Raw genomic sequence first — 20,852 nt, 5'->3', positions numbered from 1 at the left:
CATCGACTGGTTAAAAATGGAAATAATCATTCAAGTATTACCAAGTTATTATACCACTAAACGGTTGATCTAAGATATAGATGATGTTTTTTAGCAGAGTACCAACTTAGATGATGAACATAATTTGTTACAGGAAAATGAAAGTTATCTTTTTGTATAAAACAAATGTGAAACGGCTGTATGGATGACCGGTGGCTGCAAAACATGGTCAAAATGTAAAAAAAAAAAAACCATAAGCAATAGAAATACTTACAAAAGCTTGTAAAATGTAATAAAAGCAAATTTTGAACAAATAAAATACATAGAATTGAGCTTAGCAGCAACTGTTTAACCCGACGAGAATCAGCATCTACTACCTCTATAGCGTGACGATAAAGAACGAAAGGAAAACATAAAAAAATGAAATTTATTTATTGACGTCAATTTTATTTGCATTTTAACACAAATTAAATAAATAAAGCACATCTGTGGAGGGCGGGGTTACACCATGCACACGTTACTTTCTACAACATAAAACATGTTTCAGGACCAGCTTCTCCGTAGCACAGCAGACTCCTTCTGGATCCTCATGCTGTACAAGATGGTAGCTCCCCAACTCTTCCTCTGTTCAGGACGCACACTTTGATTATTTATGTACATACACCCATATTCACATCTTAGTGAATGATTGAAGTAATGCGGGTAATGAACTCAATTCTCCATACAGGCTAAAGACGATGAGGGGAAGAATCATAATGTCTTTAAAATGAAAAAAAAAAACTGCAGAATTTTGGGTTTTAGGAACAGTGAGCCCTGAACAGTGATTGGAAGGAAGGAAAGAAATCAGGGAAATGGAGAAAAGTTGCTTCTGTCTCAACTGTGTAGATAAAGTGAGCTTTCATATTTTTACCATATTGAAAACCAGAGAGCATTTTGCTTCTGTATTTCATACATCTACACTGACAGAACATTGGTGACAAAAGGTGAGAAATCTGGTGCAATCTGAAGAAAAAAAAACCCCAACCTGTGTCACTGATCCCACAGAATGTCCGATCAGCATTTCTGACAGAGGCCCAGAAGCAGACAGCCAATTATATAGTCAGAAAATTAAATCAAATGTACCTGCAGAGGTGCTGATTGAAAATGTTTAAAATCTTCATTACCAAAAAAGGAAACACAAAAAGACAGATTTTACTCTTTAAAAAGACATGTTATAATTTGTCAATCAATTTTGCGTTCCAATAACTTATCCGTAGAGAGACAGAGAGAGATAAATGAAGTGACAGAAGACAACAACAGCTGTATTAAACTGCATGTTGAGGGTCAGAGAGCTGTAAATTCAACCGGGCTTCAGTTTGAACCAGGTGCTGTGGATTTTAAGTGCAACTACTTCCTATTGATGAAGATAACTGAATAATATTCTAGGGCCACCAGCTGAGACAGGAGAATATTAAAGAGGGGACATAACATGGCCGCCGTCCTCAATTATGGAGGACAGGGGGTGCTGAAATTTGCATTTCTTCAGTCTCAGTGTGTTCGGGTTTTTGTGATCCTCTGAAGTAGAAAAAAAGATCAGGGGAAAATATATGATGGTAAATAACAGGGGATGATGATTCCTTCACTGTTTGCTTCTGTTTATATCAATTTGTCCATCAATGTCCAAGAGTCACTGATGATAAAATGGAGCCAGAAGGGGGGGGATGGCGGTCATTTACAGATGTGTTGTCTTTGTTCAGTGCAATAATCTGCAGACATAGAAGAAAAACAGTTGTCAAATGACAGGTTAAAAAAGTATAAACAAGTAGATACAATATCAGAAAGTCTACATCAATTGGACTGAAGTTTTCTCCTTTAGAGAGAAATACCTGGATCTGTTACTTCTCTTTGTGAAGAGCTTCAATGAAAGCTTCAAGTTTCTCCTGGATTTCACGGACTTTCTCTGCAAAACAAAAAAACACATGACTTAATATTTTATGACTAATAATGTCATTTCAGACTAAAATTAAATCTAAAATATGAAATCTAAAACTTAGAAATATACATCCATTTAAAAACAAGCACCATAATACACATGGGTATTTAGTACATGAAAAAGTCTATAAAATGTATATAAATTCAAATCAAACAGATGAAACTAGGAGGAACAATCTAAGTCTGGGCTCTCAAAAAGAAAAGTATACCCACATTGCTGAGCAGTTGTTAAAATAAAAATTTTAAGTTCTTAGTTGTTTGTTTTATGGAAAGAATTGTTTGAAATGTTAAAATTCCTAAATAAATGATTTATGAAAAATAATTATATATGTAAATAAATAAAAAACCCTCATACATAAAATTTGTAAAAATAAATCAAATTAAAAACAAAACACTGATAACTAATAAAATTCATAATAGATTAGGATTTTTGTAGTTTTTATATACCAATAACTAATAAACATAATCAACAGTTATATCTATAGGAATATATAATATTTATTGATAAAGAATTTTATTATATATAATAAATACCTAAAGAAGGTATAAATATATATTTGTTAATGGCTGATTTGAAATATTAGGTTAGCCTATAAGAAAAAGGAAAATATCAAAGCTTAGATTTGTTGCACATTAACTTATCCACTTTTCAAGGCTGATTAGGACTGTTTATTTCTGGATGTTAAGTTTCAGGAGATGAAAGAGACACAAAAGTACAATTACACAGAAATAACTACCATTGTTTTTCTTAATATAAAACAGTTTTCTTCCCTTTGACATTCATCTGTAGATGCAGAAATCCCCGAACAAAAAGAGCAAATAGCTCTCGCTGACAGTGACAGCCAAACCTCAAGGCAGACCTCCTTTACACATTTGATGAAGAAGAATTATGAACCCACATCAAAGCTCACACACTCCCCTTTTTATAGCATGTACCTCCTGGGCACATCGCTAATGGACAGAAGGAGACACCTTAACATCAGCTGAAAGGGGGGGGGGGGGGGGGGGGGGTCTACTGGAGAAAAACAAAAACTTTTCTCATATGAATACCATTGTCCAAAGAGTATAATACGTGCAATCCTTTCACCAAACATGTAGTGTCGCGAGATGAGCGCGCCGTCTGAAGCAGTCTTAATCACTGATTAAACAGTGGCTGAAGGAAGTCTGTGGGCCAAAGATGGAAGAAGGAAAAAAAGGAAGCCTCAGCTCGCAATGCCAGCTGCACCTCCAGGGCCTGGCTGGCTCTCTAGTTTCCCCGTCACCCGCGCTAATCTGTCTGTATCCCATCCAAGCACAAACTCAAACACCGGCTTTGAAGAACAAACCAGCACTACTCAATCTATATCAATCAGCAGCACGAGATGCCCAGGGGAGCCACTGTCGATTGTTTTCCTGCTGAGTAACTTTTCAGGAGCAGAATTCATAACGGATTGGACCTTAGAGTACGAGAGCCCAAAGCATCAATTTAATGTCAGCGCGAAGGTGATAACCCTTTGTTCTTTAGAGAGAAACTAAATACCATACTAGAGGAGGAGCTGCTTTGATAGGTGTACTGCTGCTAAGGTATTCTTTTCTTGATGGATGAATGTTTGGAGGCAAAACCTCCCTGCCTCATACCCTCTAAACAAAATCCAAAATAAAAAAAATGGCAGAAGACAGCAAGGCGTGAGGAAAAAAAACAACAGGCAGGGAGAGCTGGTCCAAACTGCGTCAGAAAGATTAGCTGTGATCTCCTGTCTTACAAAGCTGAGATAAATGTACAGTCATACCACTTCCCCCTCCTTTCAACCTCCAACATGTTCCCTACTGGCAGGTGGCAGGGAAAAAAATTCCCAGCCTTTGATACTCCGTTAATACACTAAGACAAAATGGCAGGGTGTAAGGAGGGGATTACTACACCTTATGGAGACATTAAAGGGGCCTGTTGAGGGGGAACGCCAACAAGTCACAGCAGCAGGTGTGCAGCTGAATGAAACATAAACCTGTGGTACGCCACTGCAGCAGGCAGCCCACCGCAGGGCCCGGCTCAATGCTGCTAACAGCTTAGGCAGCGTGCCCTGACCACACGGCAACATGACTCGATCCAGGACCAATAAGAACAGGATTACAGACATCTGCCTGACCTGGGGAGAAGAGCCGCGAGGTACGAAAACGCTGGGAGGTTTGGCTGGTGCGAGGGAAGGAGGGTACCGACTGTCAAATCACGAAAACATGGGAAATCCCCTGGCTCAGGCTTCAAAGTTTTATTTATTGGGTTTAGTTGAGATGGCTCTACTTGGATTTCAAATAAAGAGAGCTCAAAACTGGGTTGGCCATTAAAGATCCTTTCAATGGAGGGCAAAGGTCTGCAGGTCAGTGGAGAGACTGGGGTAAAAACAAGAAAAAAGTAGTCTGCAAAGAGTGAAATAAGGGGACCTTGGAGAGGACTTAAAATGGGCTGCTGATTAAACCCTTCACTGTCATGTGCAAGACAAAAAAAATCCCAATAAATAATAGACCACAATTGTTCCTTCACTTTTTAGCTTTAAAGAAAAAGCTAAAAGCTGGTTTATCTTAAATGATGCAGAGAGAAGTCAGAGGGTGACCACAATATGCCAACTGTTTTAACAATTAATAACTACATTTACATGGACACAAATAATAGGAGTGAAGGCCTGATGAGATCAAAAATGTGTGAACATTTAGTTCTAACCTAATCTGGTTCGGTATGATTGGAAATCCCCCCCCCCCTCCATTCCGATTGGTTTCCATGTACATACACATATGGAGTAAAGAAATCTCCTCTATACATGTGTTCTCTTACGTTTTTGTTCTTTACTTGCCATTCAGCGGCTCCTAATTCTCAGCGGTAGAGGAGGTGGCTTTAAATATAATGTACAAAAGAACATGCCATCCTGCCCTCTATCCCTGTAGCAAAGGAGCAATAGCATAAGGTACCGCTGAGCCCTTAACTAAAATGACTACAGAAAACAAAAGTATGGATACAAAGATGAAACAAACACCCATAATAGGAAAAAAAACAACAACAACACAACAGCAGACACAGCTGAAGAACCAAAGAAAAAGAAACATGCATGGCGGGCATGAAGAGTAGCTAAAGTTGATGATGAGTGGACAAGTATGGGTTTGTTATAAAAAAGGCAGCTTCTTCTTCTACTACTACTACTACAGTGAAAACTAGACAGTTCTGCTCAAATGTTTTAATCTGATTGAATGCCTGGTACATGTACAGGTGCTGGTCATAAAATTAGAATATCATGAAAAAGTAGATTGATTTCAGTAATTCCATTTAAAAAGTGAAACTTGTATATTATATTCATACATTACATACAAACTCATATATTTCAGATGTTTATTTTGTTTAATTTTGATGATTACAAATGACAACAAATGAAAATCTCAAATTCATCATATCAGAAAATTAGAATATTACTGAAGACCAATAAAAACAAAGGATTTATAGAAATGTTGGCCAACTGAAAAGTATGAACATGAAAAGTATGAGCATGTACAGCACTCAGTATTTAGTTGGGCCTCCTTTGGCCTGTATTACTGCAGCAATGCGGCGTGGCATGGAGTCGATCAGTCTGTGGCACTGCTCAGGTGTTATGATAGCCCAGGTTGCTCTAATAGTGGCTTTTAGCTCTTCTGAATTGTTGGGTCTGGTGTATTGCATCTTCTTCTTCACAATACCCCATAGATTTTCTATGGGGTTAAGGTCAGGAGAGTTTGCTGGCCAATTAAGAACAGGGATACCATGGTCCTTCAACCAGGTACTGGTAGCTTTGGCACTGTGTGCAGGTGCCAAGTCCTGTTGGAAAATGAAATCTGCATCTCCAAAAAGTTGGTCAGCTGCAGGAAGCATGAAGTGCTCTAAAACTTCCTGGTATGTGGCTGCGTTGACCCTGGACCTCAGAAAACACAATGGACCAACACCAGCAGATGACATGGCACCCCAAACCATCACTGACTGTGGAAACTTTACACTGGACTTCAAGCAACGTGGATGAAGTGCCTCTCTTCTTTTCCTCCAGACGCTGGGACCTTGATTTCCAAAGGAAATGCAAAATTTACTTTCATCAGAGAACATGACTTTGGACCACTCACCAGCAGTCCAGTCCTGTTTCTCTTTAGCCCAGGCAAGACGCTTCTGACGCTGTCTGTGGTTCAAGAGTGGCTTGACACAAGGAATGCGACAGCAGAAACCCATGTCTTTCATACGTCTGTGTGTGGTGGTTCTTGAAGCACTCACTCCAGCTGCAGTCCACTCTTTGTGAATCTCCCCCACATTTTTGAATGGGTTTTGTTTCACAATCCTCTCCAGGGTGCGGTTATCTCTCTTGCTTGTACACTTTTTTCGACCACATCTTTTCCTTCCCTTCGCCTCTCTATTAATGTGCTTGGACACTGAGCTCTGTGAACAGCCAGCCTCTTTAGCGATGACCTTTTGTGTCTTGCCCTCCTTGTGCAAGGTGTCGATGGTCGTCTTTTGGAAAACTGTCAAGTCAGCAGTCTTCCCCATGATTGTGTAGCCTATAGAACTAGACTGAAAGACCATTTAAAGGCTTTTGCAGGTGGTTTGACTTAATTAGCTGATTAGAGTGTGGCACCAGGGGCCATCAATTTTGAACCTTTTCACAATATTCAAATTTTCTGATATGATGAATTTGAGATTTTCATTTGTTGTCATTTGTAATCATTAAAATTAAACAAAATAAACATCTGAAATATATGAGTTTGTATGTAATGTATGAATATAATATACAAGTTTCACTTTTTAAATGGAATTACTGAAATCAATCTACTTTTTCATGATATTCTAATTTTATGACCAGCACCTGTATACATGATCGGATCATTTTATTTAGTGTTCATGTAACCAGATCAACCAAGATTTAAATCGGATCGAAGAAATTTTCCACATGTTAACGTCTGTAGATATTTTACCCTGTGGTCATAAATGGGTAGCCTGACATAGTCCTACTCAATTCTAGTCAGAATATGAGTCTGATACTGCTCCATAGAGCTGTGATTATGGGGCGTGTTTTGAATGAACCAGGGGGAAAAATGCCTCTGCACTCAATTGGATAGACCTACAACCAATAAGAGCAACGGAGTGCGTGACGTATGTTAAGCAACGCATAGTTGTTGTCAACAAAAATCAAAGCGTGCAGTTGCACGCCTAGAATAAGTAGATGAGCCTTGATCGCGTTTCTTTGTTCCTCTTTTAAAATTTTATTTGCTGTCAATATCTTCTACAACAGACCTAATAGCAGAATCTACACACCTCAACTCTCCAGCGGCAGCCATTGTTGTTGTCACTAAAGCGCGCTTTGGTCACGTGGTTGATTACGTTACTGTTGATCATCTGTCCATCATCATATAAAGCCCGCCCTGACAATTTGATTGGCCCACCAGATATTGTGCGAGCATACTCGCGCTACTATTGAGCAATGCCAGACCGAACTTCCCGACCTCAAACATTGTGGGCGGGACTAAGTTCGGAATGGCACCCAGGCTAATAAATGGGGGGAATGGGGCCAAAAATCAGATTGAAAAAGAAGGTTCCCATAGTTACTGATTACATTGCATCTGTTTTGATTGATCGACTCAAACTTCATTGATCCCAAAAGATGGAATCAACAAAGTTAACTGGCACCAATATTTGGTGCGGCTCAGAAAAATAAAGAGGGAAAACTACATCTTAATGTGTCATTTAACCACAACCCTAAGTGAAGGAAATGACCCACCAAGTCTAGTAGTGGCTCCACTTTAAAATGTCCATTTATGGTATAAAACTTTAACTGTGTAATACTAAATGTATGCCATAAAATTCCATGAAAAAATATTTGTGTTTGTTTTCATCATTATGTGTTTCAATTAAATTCAGTTTAATTTAATTATAATTTTTAGCAAGTAAAAGAGCACTAAACTCCATGCAGTGAAAGTTGATTGAATTAATAAACACACACAGCTAAACTTGCATAAAAAGTTTGCCATTAACTGTAATCAACCATTTTACTTTTTTAGGGTTATATTTTCCAAGTATGGAATCTCCATTTTGTTTTCCACCACTTCTGTTAAATTATCCAAGCAAAAATCTAGTTATTAGATAAAATAAATGCTATAAATGCCTTCAATCAGAGATCTAACGGCTATAACCCATTCCTGGACAGGAAGATGCACCTGGCAGCTCTTAGGAACCTAGGAGGTTGCAGCCAGGTATGAAGAGCTCCTTTCACAGAGGCCAATATTCTGGGAATAAAATCGCTGAAAGGCTTGATATTATTTCCCCCAAACACCATCTGTTTGCAACCAAAAGGCCCAAGCATGATAAAGAAGAGGCCATGACAGGGCTTTCTTTTCACCATCCTGTGGAAATGAAACAAAAAACAGTGGTCAGAGTGACCGCTGCTTGTTTCTCACTGTGCAGAAAGGGAGTAGCGGTTTAAGACTCCATTTAGGCTCCTGTTTACTTAAGAGATGAGCCCCAAAACACAGTCATTCAACCGCTCACCCATTTATCTGGTCATGAATATTCCCATAATCCTCTCCCCTCAATCCCAGAGGCCTCTTTTAGAGATGCCTGGGTGTGTGTGGGTTGCAGAGGGTGGAGGAAGAAAAAATGAGAAGCCTTTCCCCCCAAATCCTCTCTTTTAAGGCCTTTACTCGACTGATCTCCACATGAAATGATATCTCATTCACTGGCCCTCAGAGGAGCCCATAAGCTCACACTGGCCGAAGGGCTGGCAGGAGGAGGGCTGAGGCAAAAAGCATTTAATTGGCCGGTAATTTAACTACACAGCCCTTCTGAACAAGTGACCAACACAGAGAAGAAAGGCAAAAGAAAAAGAAAGAAAGGTGAGAATAAAAAAGAGAGGGAGGTCTGCAAACGAATCCCTTCTAACTGAAGATGGGCCAGCTTCCTCACAGGATGTGAACAGCAGGAGCGGTGAAGAATTGGAGGCTGTAGTAAAGAAGTGCAGATAGAACGATTTCAGTAGCTGCAGACAGCCAAAGACAGAGCATTCAGCTGTGACGTCCTGAGAAAGAAATCAGCAGTTTTCGGCATGGTCAGAAGAAGAGGGTCTTAGACGGAGCCAGTCATGATGCAGGAAAAAATCATGTTTATATCTCATGAATGCAACAGTCAAAGTGAACGTTAAAACACTCAGTTTCCACCTCTGAAAGTGGATCTTTTAATGTAACAAACAGAAAGGCAGCTTCCTCAGCGTGCTGCTTGATTTGTCACCAAATCTGGATGTTTGCTATAAAAGCTAAGCCACAGGAGAGGTGGATGCAGGGAAAGTGAGTATGTCAGCAGCCTGAATGCCATGTCAGTGGCAGAGCAATGAATCACCACCAGCACTCAGGGGTCTTATCTAGAAAACAGATGCCTGGGAGTGATGCGTCCAACCTGGGGAGAGGGATTCATAGGTCTGAATGGGTCAGAGCCTGGGGTCAGCCGTAGGCCAGACAAAAGGAAAACAGCAACATTTATGGAGGGGAAAAAAAACTTTGAAAAGAACCAGATGATGACTTCATTGGTTGTATTTGCAAACACTGCTTAAAGCTTTTAAGGGTTAGAAGGTAGAACTTTATGGTGGGGCTATAGATGGTGGTATTAGAGGCACTGGGTTTAACATTTTGAGACCTCATGATCCAGGGGCATCCAGACTCTGTCCAAGATTAAGGAATTATCTTAAATTAGGCATCTGTGTTCGGCCAACCAGTGTTTAAAGATGCAAGCATGGTTCTAGGCCTGTGATGACTCCATTAGCTACAACAGATCGGCTCTATGGACCAGGTGCCCCTAGCTGCTCTGAACAGTAACATCTTCACATCTATAAACAAAACCCAAACCCATTACAGCCAATAGAACAGTTTTCTTGGCTTCATATAGATTGGATTTACTAGATTACACAGGTTTCTGTTGAGTTGGGATCAGTCTGATCAAAATAATGCATCTGAAAAAAAAAGTTTGCTTTATATCTGAATTTCAAGGAATTCAAACAGGCAACCGAGTCAGCAAGGAATTCAATTAAAGCTAGGCAATTCAATATTATGAGGACAGCTCATGTTCGGCACAAGCTGTTAGCACCAGATCAGTGGTACAAGGTTTGAAAGTTTGGCTTTCTGACTAGAGCCAGCAGGAAGAGATGGCAGCCCACCCATTAACTCTTAGATTACCAACACAGGGACTTAAAATAGGATATATTAAGGTAAAAATGTTACTTTGGAATGCTTTAAATGGAAATGGGGTTTTATAAACATAGCCAAATAGTTGTCATACGTTTGTACATGATTCTGATGCATCTTTCAGAGGCCTTGATTTTGATTTTATTGATATTTAAATTGATCAAACAGCCTGAAATTGATCTAGTATATTGATATGTTTTGGCCATATTGTTAGGGTTGGGAATTGAAAAGATTTTCACGATTCCGATTCCCTTTTCGATTCTATGAAACGATTCGATTCTTTATCGATTCTTTTTTCGATTCCAATTTGGGGAAAAAGGGAGAACAAACAGTTTGATTATCAGCATCAACTCTGTTTACTTAGCTATTGCACAATCTTACAAACTCAACAAGATCAAGATGTCCACAGGAAATGTGAAACTGGAGTAACATCCGTGTTTAAATGAAAAATAAATACAAGAACAAACTTAATAACCAACAATGTCTAATAACAAATGATGGGATAATAACCTATTTTAAATAACAAAAAATACTAATTATAAAACAGTAGTAGGGAAAATTAACAGTTCTTTTGCAGAAAGATGAGCATATCTGCTTTTTCTGGAAGGATACGGGATCTTTCAGGGCTTATGGTGTCTCCAGCCGTGGAGAACACCCTCTCAGATGGGGTGGAGGAAGCCTGCACACAGAGGTAGTTTTCAGCCAGTCCAGATAGCAAGGGCAGCGTATCTTGCTTGTTCCACCACCACAGTGTGGCGCTATCCCTGCAGGGGATGGAGGGCAAGCTTTTACAGAGCTGGATTTCCTGATCTACCCTCTGGGCTAAGGAAAGACGGGGCTTTGATTCACAAAGTGACCGCAGCTCGTTGTCTTCCTCCTCGAATAGTTCTTCCAACTTGCGTAACTTACGTAAAAAACGTGACGTAAGTCGTGCTCCCCAGAGCCGACGCTCTAGGCTCTGGTGCTGCGGAAATCGAAAAAAGAATCGTTCAGCGAGCTGCCAAACGATGCCACGGAATCGGAAAATACGGAACCGGTTCTGAACAGGAACCGGTTATTCGATTCCCATCCCTACATATTGTTCTGCCGTCTGTCTGGATAATTTAACTGAATTGTCATTGATGGTTTATTAGAGTAGAATTTGCATCCCTCTGACTGAAAATGATTCTAAACCTCCCCTGCTGGGCCTCCTTTCGGTTTACCAAACTATACAACTGAAAGACATAATGGACCGTTTAAATTCCAATGCAACAAAACACATTTTCAAAGCAAATTAATTCATTTTCCAACTATAATTGTGTTTTATTTAGTGAAACTCATTTTTAAATATGAATACAGTCAGTCAGGGCCATTCAAATCCAAGCAAGTTTCTACCCATAATCCCGCTGGAATTACATTTTCTTTCTTAGTGTAACATTTATGGAAGACCCTGTAGATACCAGAGAAAACGAGTTTAAATGAACAGTTGATTAATAAGATCAATTAACATTAAATTCACTTTTGAACTGATAACATTTATCTTTATAAAATATAGTGTTTAAAAGCCACACAAATTATGTACGTTATTTTCCATTTTCTCTCGAGTAGCACCTGTTGTAAGGTATTACAGGCTTGTGTTCAAGTGACAGGGTAAGGAATGGGAGCTGGTCTGTGGTAGCTCCAATGTGCTGGGAACATGTGACCAGGCATCTGGATGATTCCCTTTTTATCCTACCACATCCTTTTTTTGCCCTTCTCTTTCCTATACTGGACCCAACTAACTGCAGGGAGAAGGAACGCTTCAATATCTCTTCAAACTTTCATCCCAGTTTCACAAATTTAATACTTATATTTACACCACTTGTCATTTTATTTTTTAATTTCTATCCTGGTCTCTTTTTTAACAGGAGTGTAGATGTGTTATTATAATATACTGTAATGTTGCAGGAGAAAGATGTTCCTGGATCATGACACCAGGCAGGATGGATGGGTCGGGTGATGAGTGAAAGAAAGAAGTGTCTGGGGAATAAAATCGAAGAAATGGGTGATGGAAACAGCGGAATGAGAAGCAGCTCTTGACTTTGGTAAATGGCAGCAGCTGGTCTGTCAGAGCTTTGAACATGGGAAGAGGGGGGGATAAATAGAATAAAACAAATGTGAAATGTTTTTAGATCTACAAAACTGACTTGGTAAAGATATGTAGCACATTTATAACCATAGTAATGAGGGCAGCATGCGGATAAATTGAGTTAAAAACTTATGACTCTTAATCTGTTTGGAAAGCTGCAGAATAAGCTATTTAAACATGCTTAAAACATGTAATTCAATATAAATGGATTAACATTTGATAGAAGGAACACTGAGATTTCCTCCTATGTAAAAAAAAAAAACACTGAAACTGTTTGTTTGGATTTAACTCAGAAGATAAAAAAATCTTATGCAGGAAGAGGAGCATAAGGAAAAAGACAAAAGCTTAAGAGTAGAAACTAACAAAGGATCAGTGGAGGAGTGCCATCTACTTCAGAATGGAAGTACAAATTATCCCCCTGAAAGGATCGGGTTTTAACACCTGGCTTAAGAGAAAATGAAGGTTTGAATAAACAGTTGGAGGATTAAACTTGCATTAAAAACTGTTTATTCTGTTATTTCTTCTTCCTTAGATAATTACAAAATTACTTTTTGTCTCGTTTCTGTTCCTGTTTCAAAGCCAAAAGGGAAGAAATCAACCTGAAGCAACTCTGTAAAAAACTTAAGATATTTGTTTGTTTGTTTGTTTGTTTGTTTTTTTCTTAATGGAGGGAAAAATAACTCATTCACCACTCTGGGTTTGATGATTACCAATTAAAATTAGAAAGACATTATCCAGGTTTTGATTTTATCAAAATCACGCGTTACATGGTTATCATGACAATTAGAAACATTTAGGCACATTTTTCTAGTATTGTCAAATCTTTTTTTAGCGTGGAAGTTATTACTAAGGAGAGAAGAATCAGAGATGCCTTCATGACATTTCTTTCTTTCTCTCATGGAACATCCTGTGTTATGAAATGTTAGTAGCCCCTCAGAAACTCACACACAGAGACTGAAGATTACAGCATCTACACTAATAGAGAATAAAACAGGCTAAAAACAGATCCAAATATAAGTCGCATCTAATGACAGAGCTGCATTCCAGCATCTTCTCCCTCACAGCGTGACCTCGTCTCTGCTCCTGACATCAATATTAAAAGTTTATTTATGAATAAATTCTTCTAAAAGGTTAAAATAAATGTATAAAGAATCATTGATTTAATATCTGAGGAAAAATTTGATTTAACTTTTATTTTAGACCACTAAGGGGGGCAATACAGCTGTTTGTGGAAATTAATTACGTAATAATTTCATGTAAGGTACATTAAGGTTTTATCAAGGAGAAAAAAAACAAAAATTTCTCTCAAAGTATTTAAAGGTGTTAGATTTTCTCTGAAATAGTGACCGACCCATACCTTGAACCGGTTACTTAAAGTCAGTCCCCTTTCACATCACTATTTGGATACGGATTTTAATTTTACCAAAAGCAACTATATTTTTATGCTTTTAAAAAAAGAAAATCTTATTTTTTTTGCGGAAACCATATATTTTTAATTCAGTGATTTTTCTCCCACCATCTTTGTGACGGAAGTTCAGAAACATGAACTAGTCAGAATGTCTAAGTAAAGTGAGTGCTGCCATATATCCTGCTCACAGGAAGATGTTAACCACAGCACCCTAACATCATACGTCCGCCCTAAAGCAGAGCAGAACAGAGGAGCACTTCTCCTTGAGCCCTCACTAATCACCGTGAGGGAAACTGCTCTGAGGAGACGCAGGGGGAGCAGATGAAAGGAAACAAAGTGAGCGTGAGGCTGAGAGGGCATTCCGCTGAGCAAGCCCAGACAACCACGGCTTTATTGTGTTCTGCTTCCTCACCGGCAAGCGGAGAAAGTTACTGCATGCTCAGACAAGCCAAGCACTTCACATATTATCTCCATTTTTTAAAGGACCCTCTGTTGACACCTGTTGTTCCTTAACCCTCAGATAACCTTGTTTCAGAGGAGCCCACAATTTTCCTCAGAATATTAGACTCATCAGTGCCTGCAAGCCTCCAGTGAATATCGTTAAACCTAAAGTAATAGTTTGTGCAGTGGTCAGGTGTTCTTCTAAATCAACCCCGGCTGTGAGGTGAATGGACTGAAATTTAACAGCTTTGATTTGAACAGCACCTTATACTGATTCATTTACAAACAGAGATAATAAAACACGCCAAAAAAATCTATCACCACTGCTTACCTTTATCACGGCTGCACTTTAAAAAATGAAAATGTCTTAAGAGCTGTACTGAAAGAAATTTCTTTTTTTTTACACTGTGTGTACAAAATGACAAATAAGGTCTGTCTAAAGGGATAACGGTTATTTTGACAAAGCATTATCTGATGTATAACACTAAATTGGGAGAAGTTTCACTTAAATATTGGCTTTTCTGCTTAAAATAAAGGAAATTGACACAGATAATAGACTTTTTAGATTTTTCTGCAAGGGCCACAAGCTTATTCTTTATGAGAAACTGCAAAGAGCAATAGAAATAAAAACTGAGCAGGACATTTTTGGCTGTTACTCTCACTGTGTAAAATTCATGTGACTGATATGAAACATATAACAAAGTCCAAACACAAAGTGAATGGCAAAAGGGTAATGAGAATAAATTTTTGGACGATGGAAACAAATTCTTTTGTAAAGCAGATGAAGAGGCAATAATTACAATAATACAATAATTACGGTTGACGATCAGTAATGCATTGCTCTCTGTCACGTTAGGCACAAACTAAAACTCATTGAAACCTCGAAGTTTTCCTAATGTGGGCAAAGGAAACTCCAGCGGAAGTCTCTGCTCTGGGCTGCACATTAGGCCTGGGCTTTGCTCCAGAGGCAGAGTTGTGCCATGCAGCTAGTCCGGCACACGTAGACACACAGCCCCTCTGCAGTTCACACTGATCTTCATTCATTAAAGGTGCTTTTACACTCGCACAGTGACGCACGCACCTGACCTCTATTTGTAACCTAAGACAAGTTGAGGCTGTCTGCAAGCAGGGGCAAACAGAGCTTACCAGGAGACCGCCCTCAGGAGAATATTTCTGCCTTTGTTAAGTGTGTTTATCCTTTCCCTGGTCTCATATCTCTCCCTCGTCCTCCTCCTTTGCTCCCTCCTTTTTTCTAACAGAAGGAGATGTCAGGTGAAGGTCCCCTCTCTGATTTCCTATTCTTTCAGTCTCCCTCCGTTAAGAAGCATAACATGTGCTTGACAGAATATGACAGAATCAGAGAGACCAAGCGAGTTAATAGATACCTGGATTAAATAACCCTTTGTATTAGGCCTGCTGACCTGTTGACCTATGGGGCGGGGGGGGGGTCATACTCTGAGCTTCAGAGGGATGATCTACATATCCAAGGGGAGATGGTTTCATAATGCCAGGAAAACAGTGGCTTCACAGACAGAGAAAATGTCCCCAAGCGCAGATTTCTCCTCAGGTGTAGGTGTAACTCCCGTCAAGGGCTCTTAACCCCTGATCTAAACAAGCACACCAGAAACAGCTGTGGTCAGGGCAGTTCATCGGCTGGCTGAGGCAGTTTCTGCTAACAGCTGACATTAAACACGCAGACATTAGACAGCAGAGCAGACATTTGCACCACATCAGGCCAGAGGTTTCTTAGCGTTTAGATTTCAAGGATTTTATCTTCCTTTAATTGGTTTTCAAAAAAAAAAAAAAAAAAACATTAATGGTGAAATTCAAATCCTGTGCTTCCTGTAAAATGTTTACACCCCATTCACTCAATGCATACAACTGCATTAAGCCCATCTGGGGCAATGATTTAAAGAACCAAAATGTTGCTCCACAACAGCTGCTAGTTTATTTCCTTTCCAGTCTCTGGATGGAAGGGATCTGTGAGAAGTAATATTCTGAGCTGGTTTTAGCTCCTGGACATCCAAACGCATGACTGTTTCAGTATCTAAAAGATTCTGTCGAGGTTCTAGATGGACGTCGATGATGGTCGTCCTGCTGGTAGGTGAACCTCGAGCCCAGTTCAAAGTCTTTAGCGTCTTCTAACAGCTGGGCCTCAGGACAGGACTGTGTTTAGCTCCACCCATCTAACACCTTCTGAGCCCCAGCTGAAGAAAACCATCCCACAGCATGATGCTGCCACCACCACTGTTTATAGTGGCCATATATGATCACAGGGTTTGGTTGTTTTTTGTTAATCATAGCATTTGAAAGCAAATACAATAGAAAATCCATGGTGGTCTTATCTAATCAGACATCTTCAATGTTCAGCTGCTGTTTCAACACAAGATGCAAACAGTTTTCTTTGATCAGCATAAACTATATGATCTTCAGCTTGAGCCAGATTTGTGTAATTCAGAAAAACTGGTTGTTTTGCCAACTGATCCTCCCTCCTGAGCCGTTCTTGTCCTTGATCTTTAGGTGGACTGTCTTATTAGGCCTGCAGTGCTGCCATACTCCTTCTATGTTTAGATTGTGGATCTAACGGTACTTGTTTGAGAACATGAACTCCTCTTTAACGTCTCCACAGCTTTCACTCCCCCTTATTCCTTTGTCTTTATGATACCAGTTATTCTCCAAGTAAACTTGTGAGGCCTTCACAAAACAGCTGGCATTATACCGAGATTGCACTGCATGAAGGCAGGTGCCATAAAACAGGGTTTATCAGCTATGAGTAAAACTGAACCAACTACAAATTCAGAGCAACACTTAAGGTTTCATTCATTGATTATCTACTATTTTATTATGCACCATGTTGTAAGGCTCCAACTATTGGTTATTTATGCCAAACAATCATTTGCCGATTTATTCAGATTGCTAAAGGTGCTTAAGATGAGATTTTTTAACAGAATTTGAACCAGAAGAAGCTGAGAAGTTCTGGATAGACTATATATGCAGACAGATAAAGTTTTACATCTTGTGTTGACTTCAGTACAGTTTTGGTTTAATTACAGCTCTGAGGTGGTTATTCTTTCATTGTTTTTCAGATGAGTTTACACTTTAGAATCTGTATAGTTTGGTAAACGAATGTTCAACGACTTAATTACATGGAAATTGTTTTAATAATCAAAAAATAACTGCATCTATAATTTCGGTCCTAATATGTTTTGTTGTTCCACCTGAAAGAAATCCTAATTTATTCTCATTACAAAAATTGCAAAAGGTATTAACACGGTAGTGAAACACAGAGCAGACCGTTCTTGCTCAGCTGTTTTAACATTATTGTTTTATTTAACAGGTTCAAACCTCATTCCTCAGAGAGGCAGAGGGAAGTGGGAAAGCTGTGCCTGTTGATTGGAAAAGTTTGGGATTGATTTGCCTTTTAGGGCTGACAAGGCAAGGCAGGTTTAGGCTGTTTTCCACACACTGTGGTATGGACTCAGACCGTGTGAGCTTGTTCTCCCATCTACCCAATTCAAACCAAAGGAACAAATAAAACAAAACTATGAAAAGAAGATGTCGATTTAAGCTCTGCTGTTTTTCAGGAGCTACATGCCTTATTCTACTGCATATGGGCGGCACCCACTCAAGTCAAGAATCAGACTCCGACTTTCCCTGCAAATCAGGGTCAATGAAAACTCCTGTCTGAAGATCTAATATTAATTAGTTATCAAGTATTTCAGTCTTTGAGTATTTGAACTGTGTATAAACGTGGTGGTAAGCCCAACATCCTCTAATCATACCGTTTAACCCCAATATTAGAGAAAGATCAGATAGACAGACAAGTTTGAAGTCCTTATAATGAGATGATAGACAGGATGTCCCTCCCCCTCTTGACTCACCAAAATAAAGAAATCTGCCACCTGTAGATCAATCTAAGTATCTTGTATTATGTGATGATTGTTTGTATTTTAAAGACAATGTAATGATGTTGTGTCATTATGACTGACAAAAAAAGAAACTTAAACCTGTTGGTTTAATCCAAGTATGTTTTGTCAGCCTAATATTATTTTTGAGTTTGAGTTTTAACATATTCAATTAATCTAGATAGAAATTATATCAGTTAAGAGTTTCCTCGTGACAGCAGGAATCCTAAAATTGAAAATGTGATGCCATGTTAAAGAAGTTAATAAAAGTAGAATGATTCAGTTCGCTGAAATAACTGGTGGCCGTAGTCGCATAACAGGCGCTGTTGGTTTCTACTGGTTGTGTACAGGTGCTGGTCATAAAATTAGAATATCATGAAAAAGTAGATTGATTTCAGTAATTCCATTTAAAAAGTGAAACTTGTATATTATATTCATACATTACATACAAACTCATATATTTCAGATGTTTATTTTGTTTAATTTTGATGATTACAAATGACAACAAATGAAAATCTCAAATTCATCATATCAGAAAATTAGAATATTGTGAAAAGGTTCAAAATTGATGGCCCCTGGTGCCACACTCTAATCAGCTAATTAACTCAAACCACCTGCAAAAGCCTTTAAATGGTCTTTCAGTCTAGTTCTATAGGCTACACAATCATGGGGAAGACTGCTGACTTGACAGTTGTCCAAAAGACGACCATCGACACCTTGCACAAGGAGGGCAAGACACAAAAGGTCATCGCTAAAGAGGCTGGCGGTTCACAGAGCTCAGTGTCCAAGCACATTAATAGAGAGGCGAAGGGAAGGAAAAGATGTGGTCGAAAAAAGTGTACAAGCAAGAGAGATAACCGCACCCTGGAGAGGATTGTGAAACAAAACCCATTCAAAAATGTGGGGGAGATTCACAAAGAGTGGACTGCAGCTGGAGTGAGTGCTTCAAGAACCACCACACACAGACGTATGAAAGACATGGGTTTCTGCTGTCGCATTCCTTGTGTCAAGCCACTCTTGAACCACAGACAGCGTCAGAAGCGTCTTGCCTGGGCTAAAGAGAAACAGGACTGGACTGCTGGTGAGTGGTCCAAAGTCATGTTCTCTGATGAAAGTAAATTTTGCATTTCCTTTGGAAATCAAGGTCCCAGAGTCTGGAGGAAAAGAAGAGAGGCACTTCATCCACGTTGCTTGAAGTCCAGTGTAAAGTTTCCACAGTCAGTGATGGTTTGGGGTGCCATGTCATCTGCTGGTGTTGGTCCATTGTGTTTTCTGAGGTCCAGGGTCAACGCAGCCACATACCAGGAAGTTTTAGAGCACTTCATGCTTCCTGCAGCTGACCAACTTTTTGGAGATGCAGATTTCATTTTCCAACAGGACTTGGCACCTGCACACAGTGCCAAAGCTACCAGTACCTGGTTGAAGGACCATGGTATCCCTGTTCTTAATTGGCCAGCAAACTCTCCTGACCTTAACCCCATAGAAAATCTATGGGGTATTGTGAAGAAGAAGATGCAATACACCAGACCCAACAATTCAGAAGAGCTAAAAGCCACTATTAGAGCAACCTGGGCTATCATAACACCTGAGCAGTGCCACAGACTGATCGACTCCATGCCACGCCGCATTGCTGCAGTAATACAGGCCAAAGGAGGCCCAACTAAATACTGAGTGCTGTACATGCTCATACTTTTCATGTTCATACTTTTCAGTTGGCCAACATTTCTATAAATCCTTTGTTTTTATTGGTCTTCAGTAATATTCTAATTTTCTGAAATGATGAATTTGAGATTTTCATTTGTTGTCATTTGTAATCATCAAAATTAAACAAAATAAACATCTGAAATATATGAGTTTGTATGTAATGTATGAATATAATATACAAGTTTCACTTTTTAAATGGAATTACTGAAATCAATCTACTTTTTCATGATATTCTAATTTTATGACCAGCACCTGTATTCTCCCCACCAGCCTTCTATCCACTAAACATAAATATATGTACGCCTAAAGAGGACAGGAAAATGTTTATTTTAAAGCACCAGGCAGGTAGTTTAACGAGATAGGAGGTACCCTCATGAACCCACAGAATATCGTGTGTAATTACCCGTCTGCTAAAACCTCACCTTTCAGTTTCTAATTGATCAAATTGTTTTTTAGGACAAGTTGTGATGAAGCGAAGTGACCAGTTCAGCTTGAATGAACACAAAACTGTAGCTGAAAAGGTTTGTGTGGAATATTGCATTAAAGCAATCCAGTGATGTTTTAGGAGCACCTTCACTACTGGTCAGCAGGAGGAATAGAGAATTGAATAATAAGACGGATTAGGCTGAAAATTTGGTTCACAAGAAAACTTCAAAAGTGGAACCTAAAAACAGTCACTCATTCCTATCATCATACAGACAGACTGATAAAGGAGGGAATAAATGTGATATTTCTATTCTAACATTCATCCTGAGTAAAGTTGCTTTACCTAAAAAAACCTCATATTAACTAACATCTTTGATAAAACAAGGAGGTGATTTTAACATCGGGTAATATCAGCAGTACTCTAAAGATCAGTGCTGGGACTAATTAATTAAGTAATGTGTTACTTTAACTACCTTACTTTTATAATAACTATCCCTGTAACTAATTACTTTGTAAAAGACAGTAACAGGTATGTCGTCGCTATGCTTTAAACAGATTCGTTATTTATTACCCAACGCTTATAGATGAGGACTACAGTTTGATGGTGTAAGCGTACGTGATGCATGCAACAGCTATGTGCAACTTCAGCATTAACACAGAGACGACGGCGCAGAGCCTCTGATTCTATGAAAGCGTTCCTACAGGAAAAATT

General features: G+C 39.1%; 1 protein-coding gene across 5 annotated transcripts in view; it reads right to left on the bottom strand.

The window, feature by feature from the left end:
- Positions 1–392: 392 nt before the first annotated feature.
- opa1 (OPA1 mitochondrial dynamin like GTPase) overlaps positions 393–20,852 on the bottom strand; it is a 45,744-nt gene continuing 25,284 nt past the window's right edge. For all 5 annotated transcript variants that reach the window (XM_038301690.1, XM_038301686.1, XM_038301688.1 and 2 more), the window contains 2 exons: positions 1,845–1,918; positions 393–1,724 (listed from right to left, as the gene is read on the bottom strand). In XM_038301690.1, the coding sequence (XP_038157618.1) occupies positions 1,854–1,918 (65 nt within the window). In that variant the 3' untranslated portion in view covers positions 393–1,724; positions 1,845–1,853. The remainder of the gene's footprint in view (positions 1,725–1,844; positions 1,919–20,852) is intronic.

The sequence above is a fragment of the Cyprinodon tularosa genome, unplaced genomic scaffold, assembly GCF_016077235.1.
Source record: "Cyprinodon tularosa strain WSP-4 unplaced genomic scaffold, ASM1607723v1 ctg471, whole genome shotgun sequence".
Classification (NCBI taxonomy): domain Eukaryota; kingdom Metazoa; phylum Chordata; class Actinopteri; order Cyprinodontiformes; family Cyprinodontidae; genus Cyprinodon; species Cyprinodon tularosa.
This window is presented reverse-complemented; position numbering and strand designations above follow the sequence as displayed.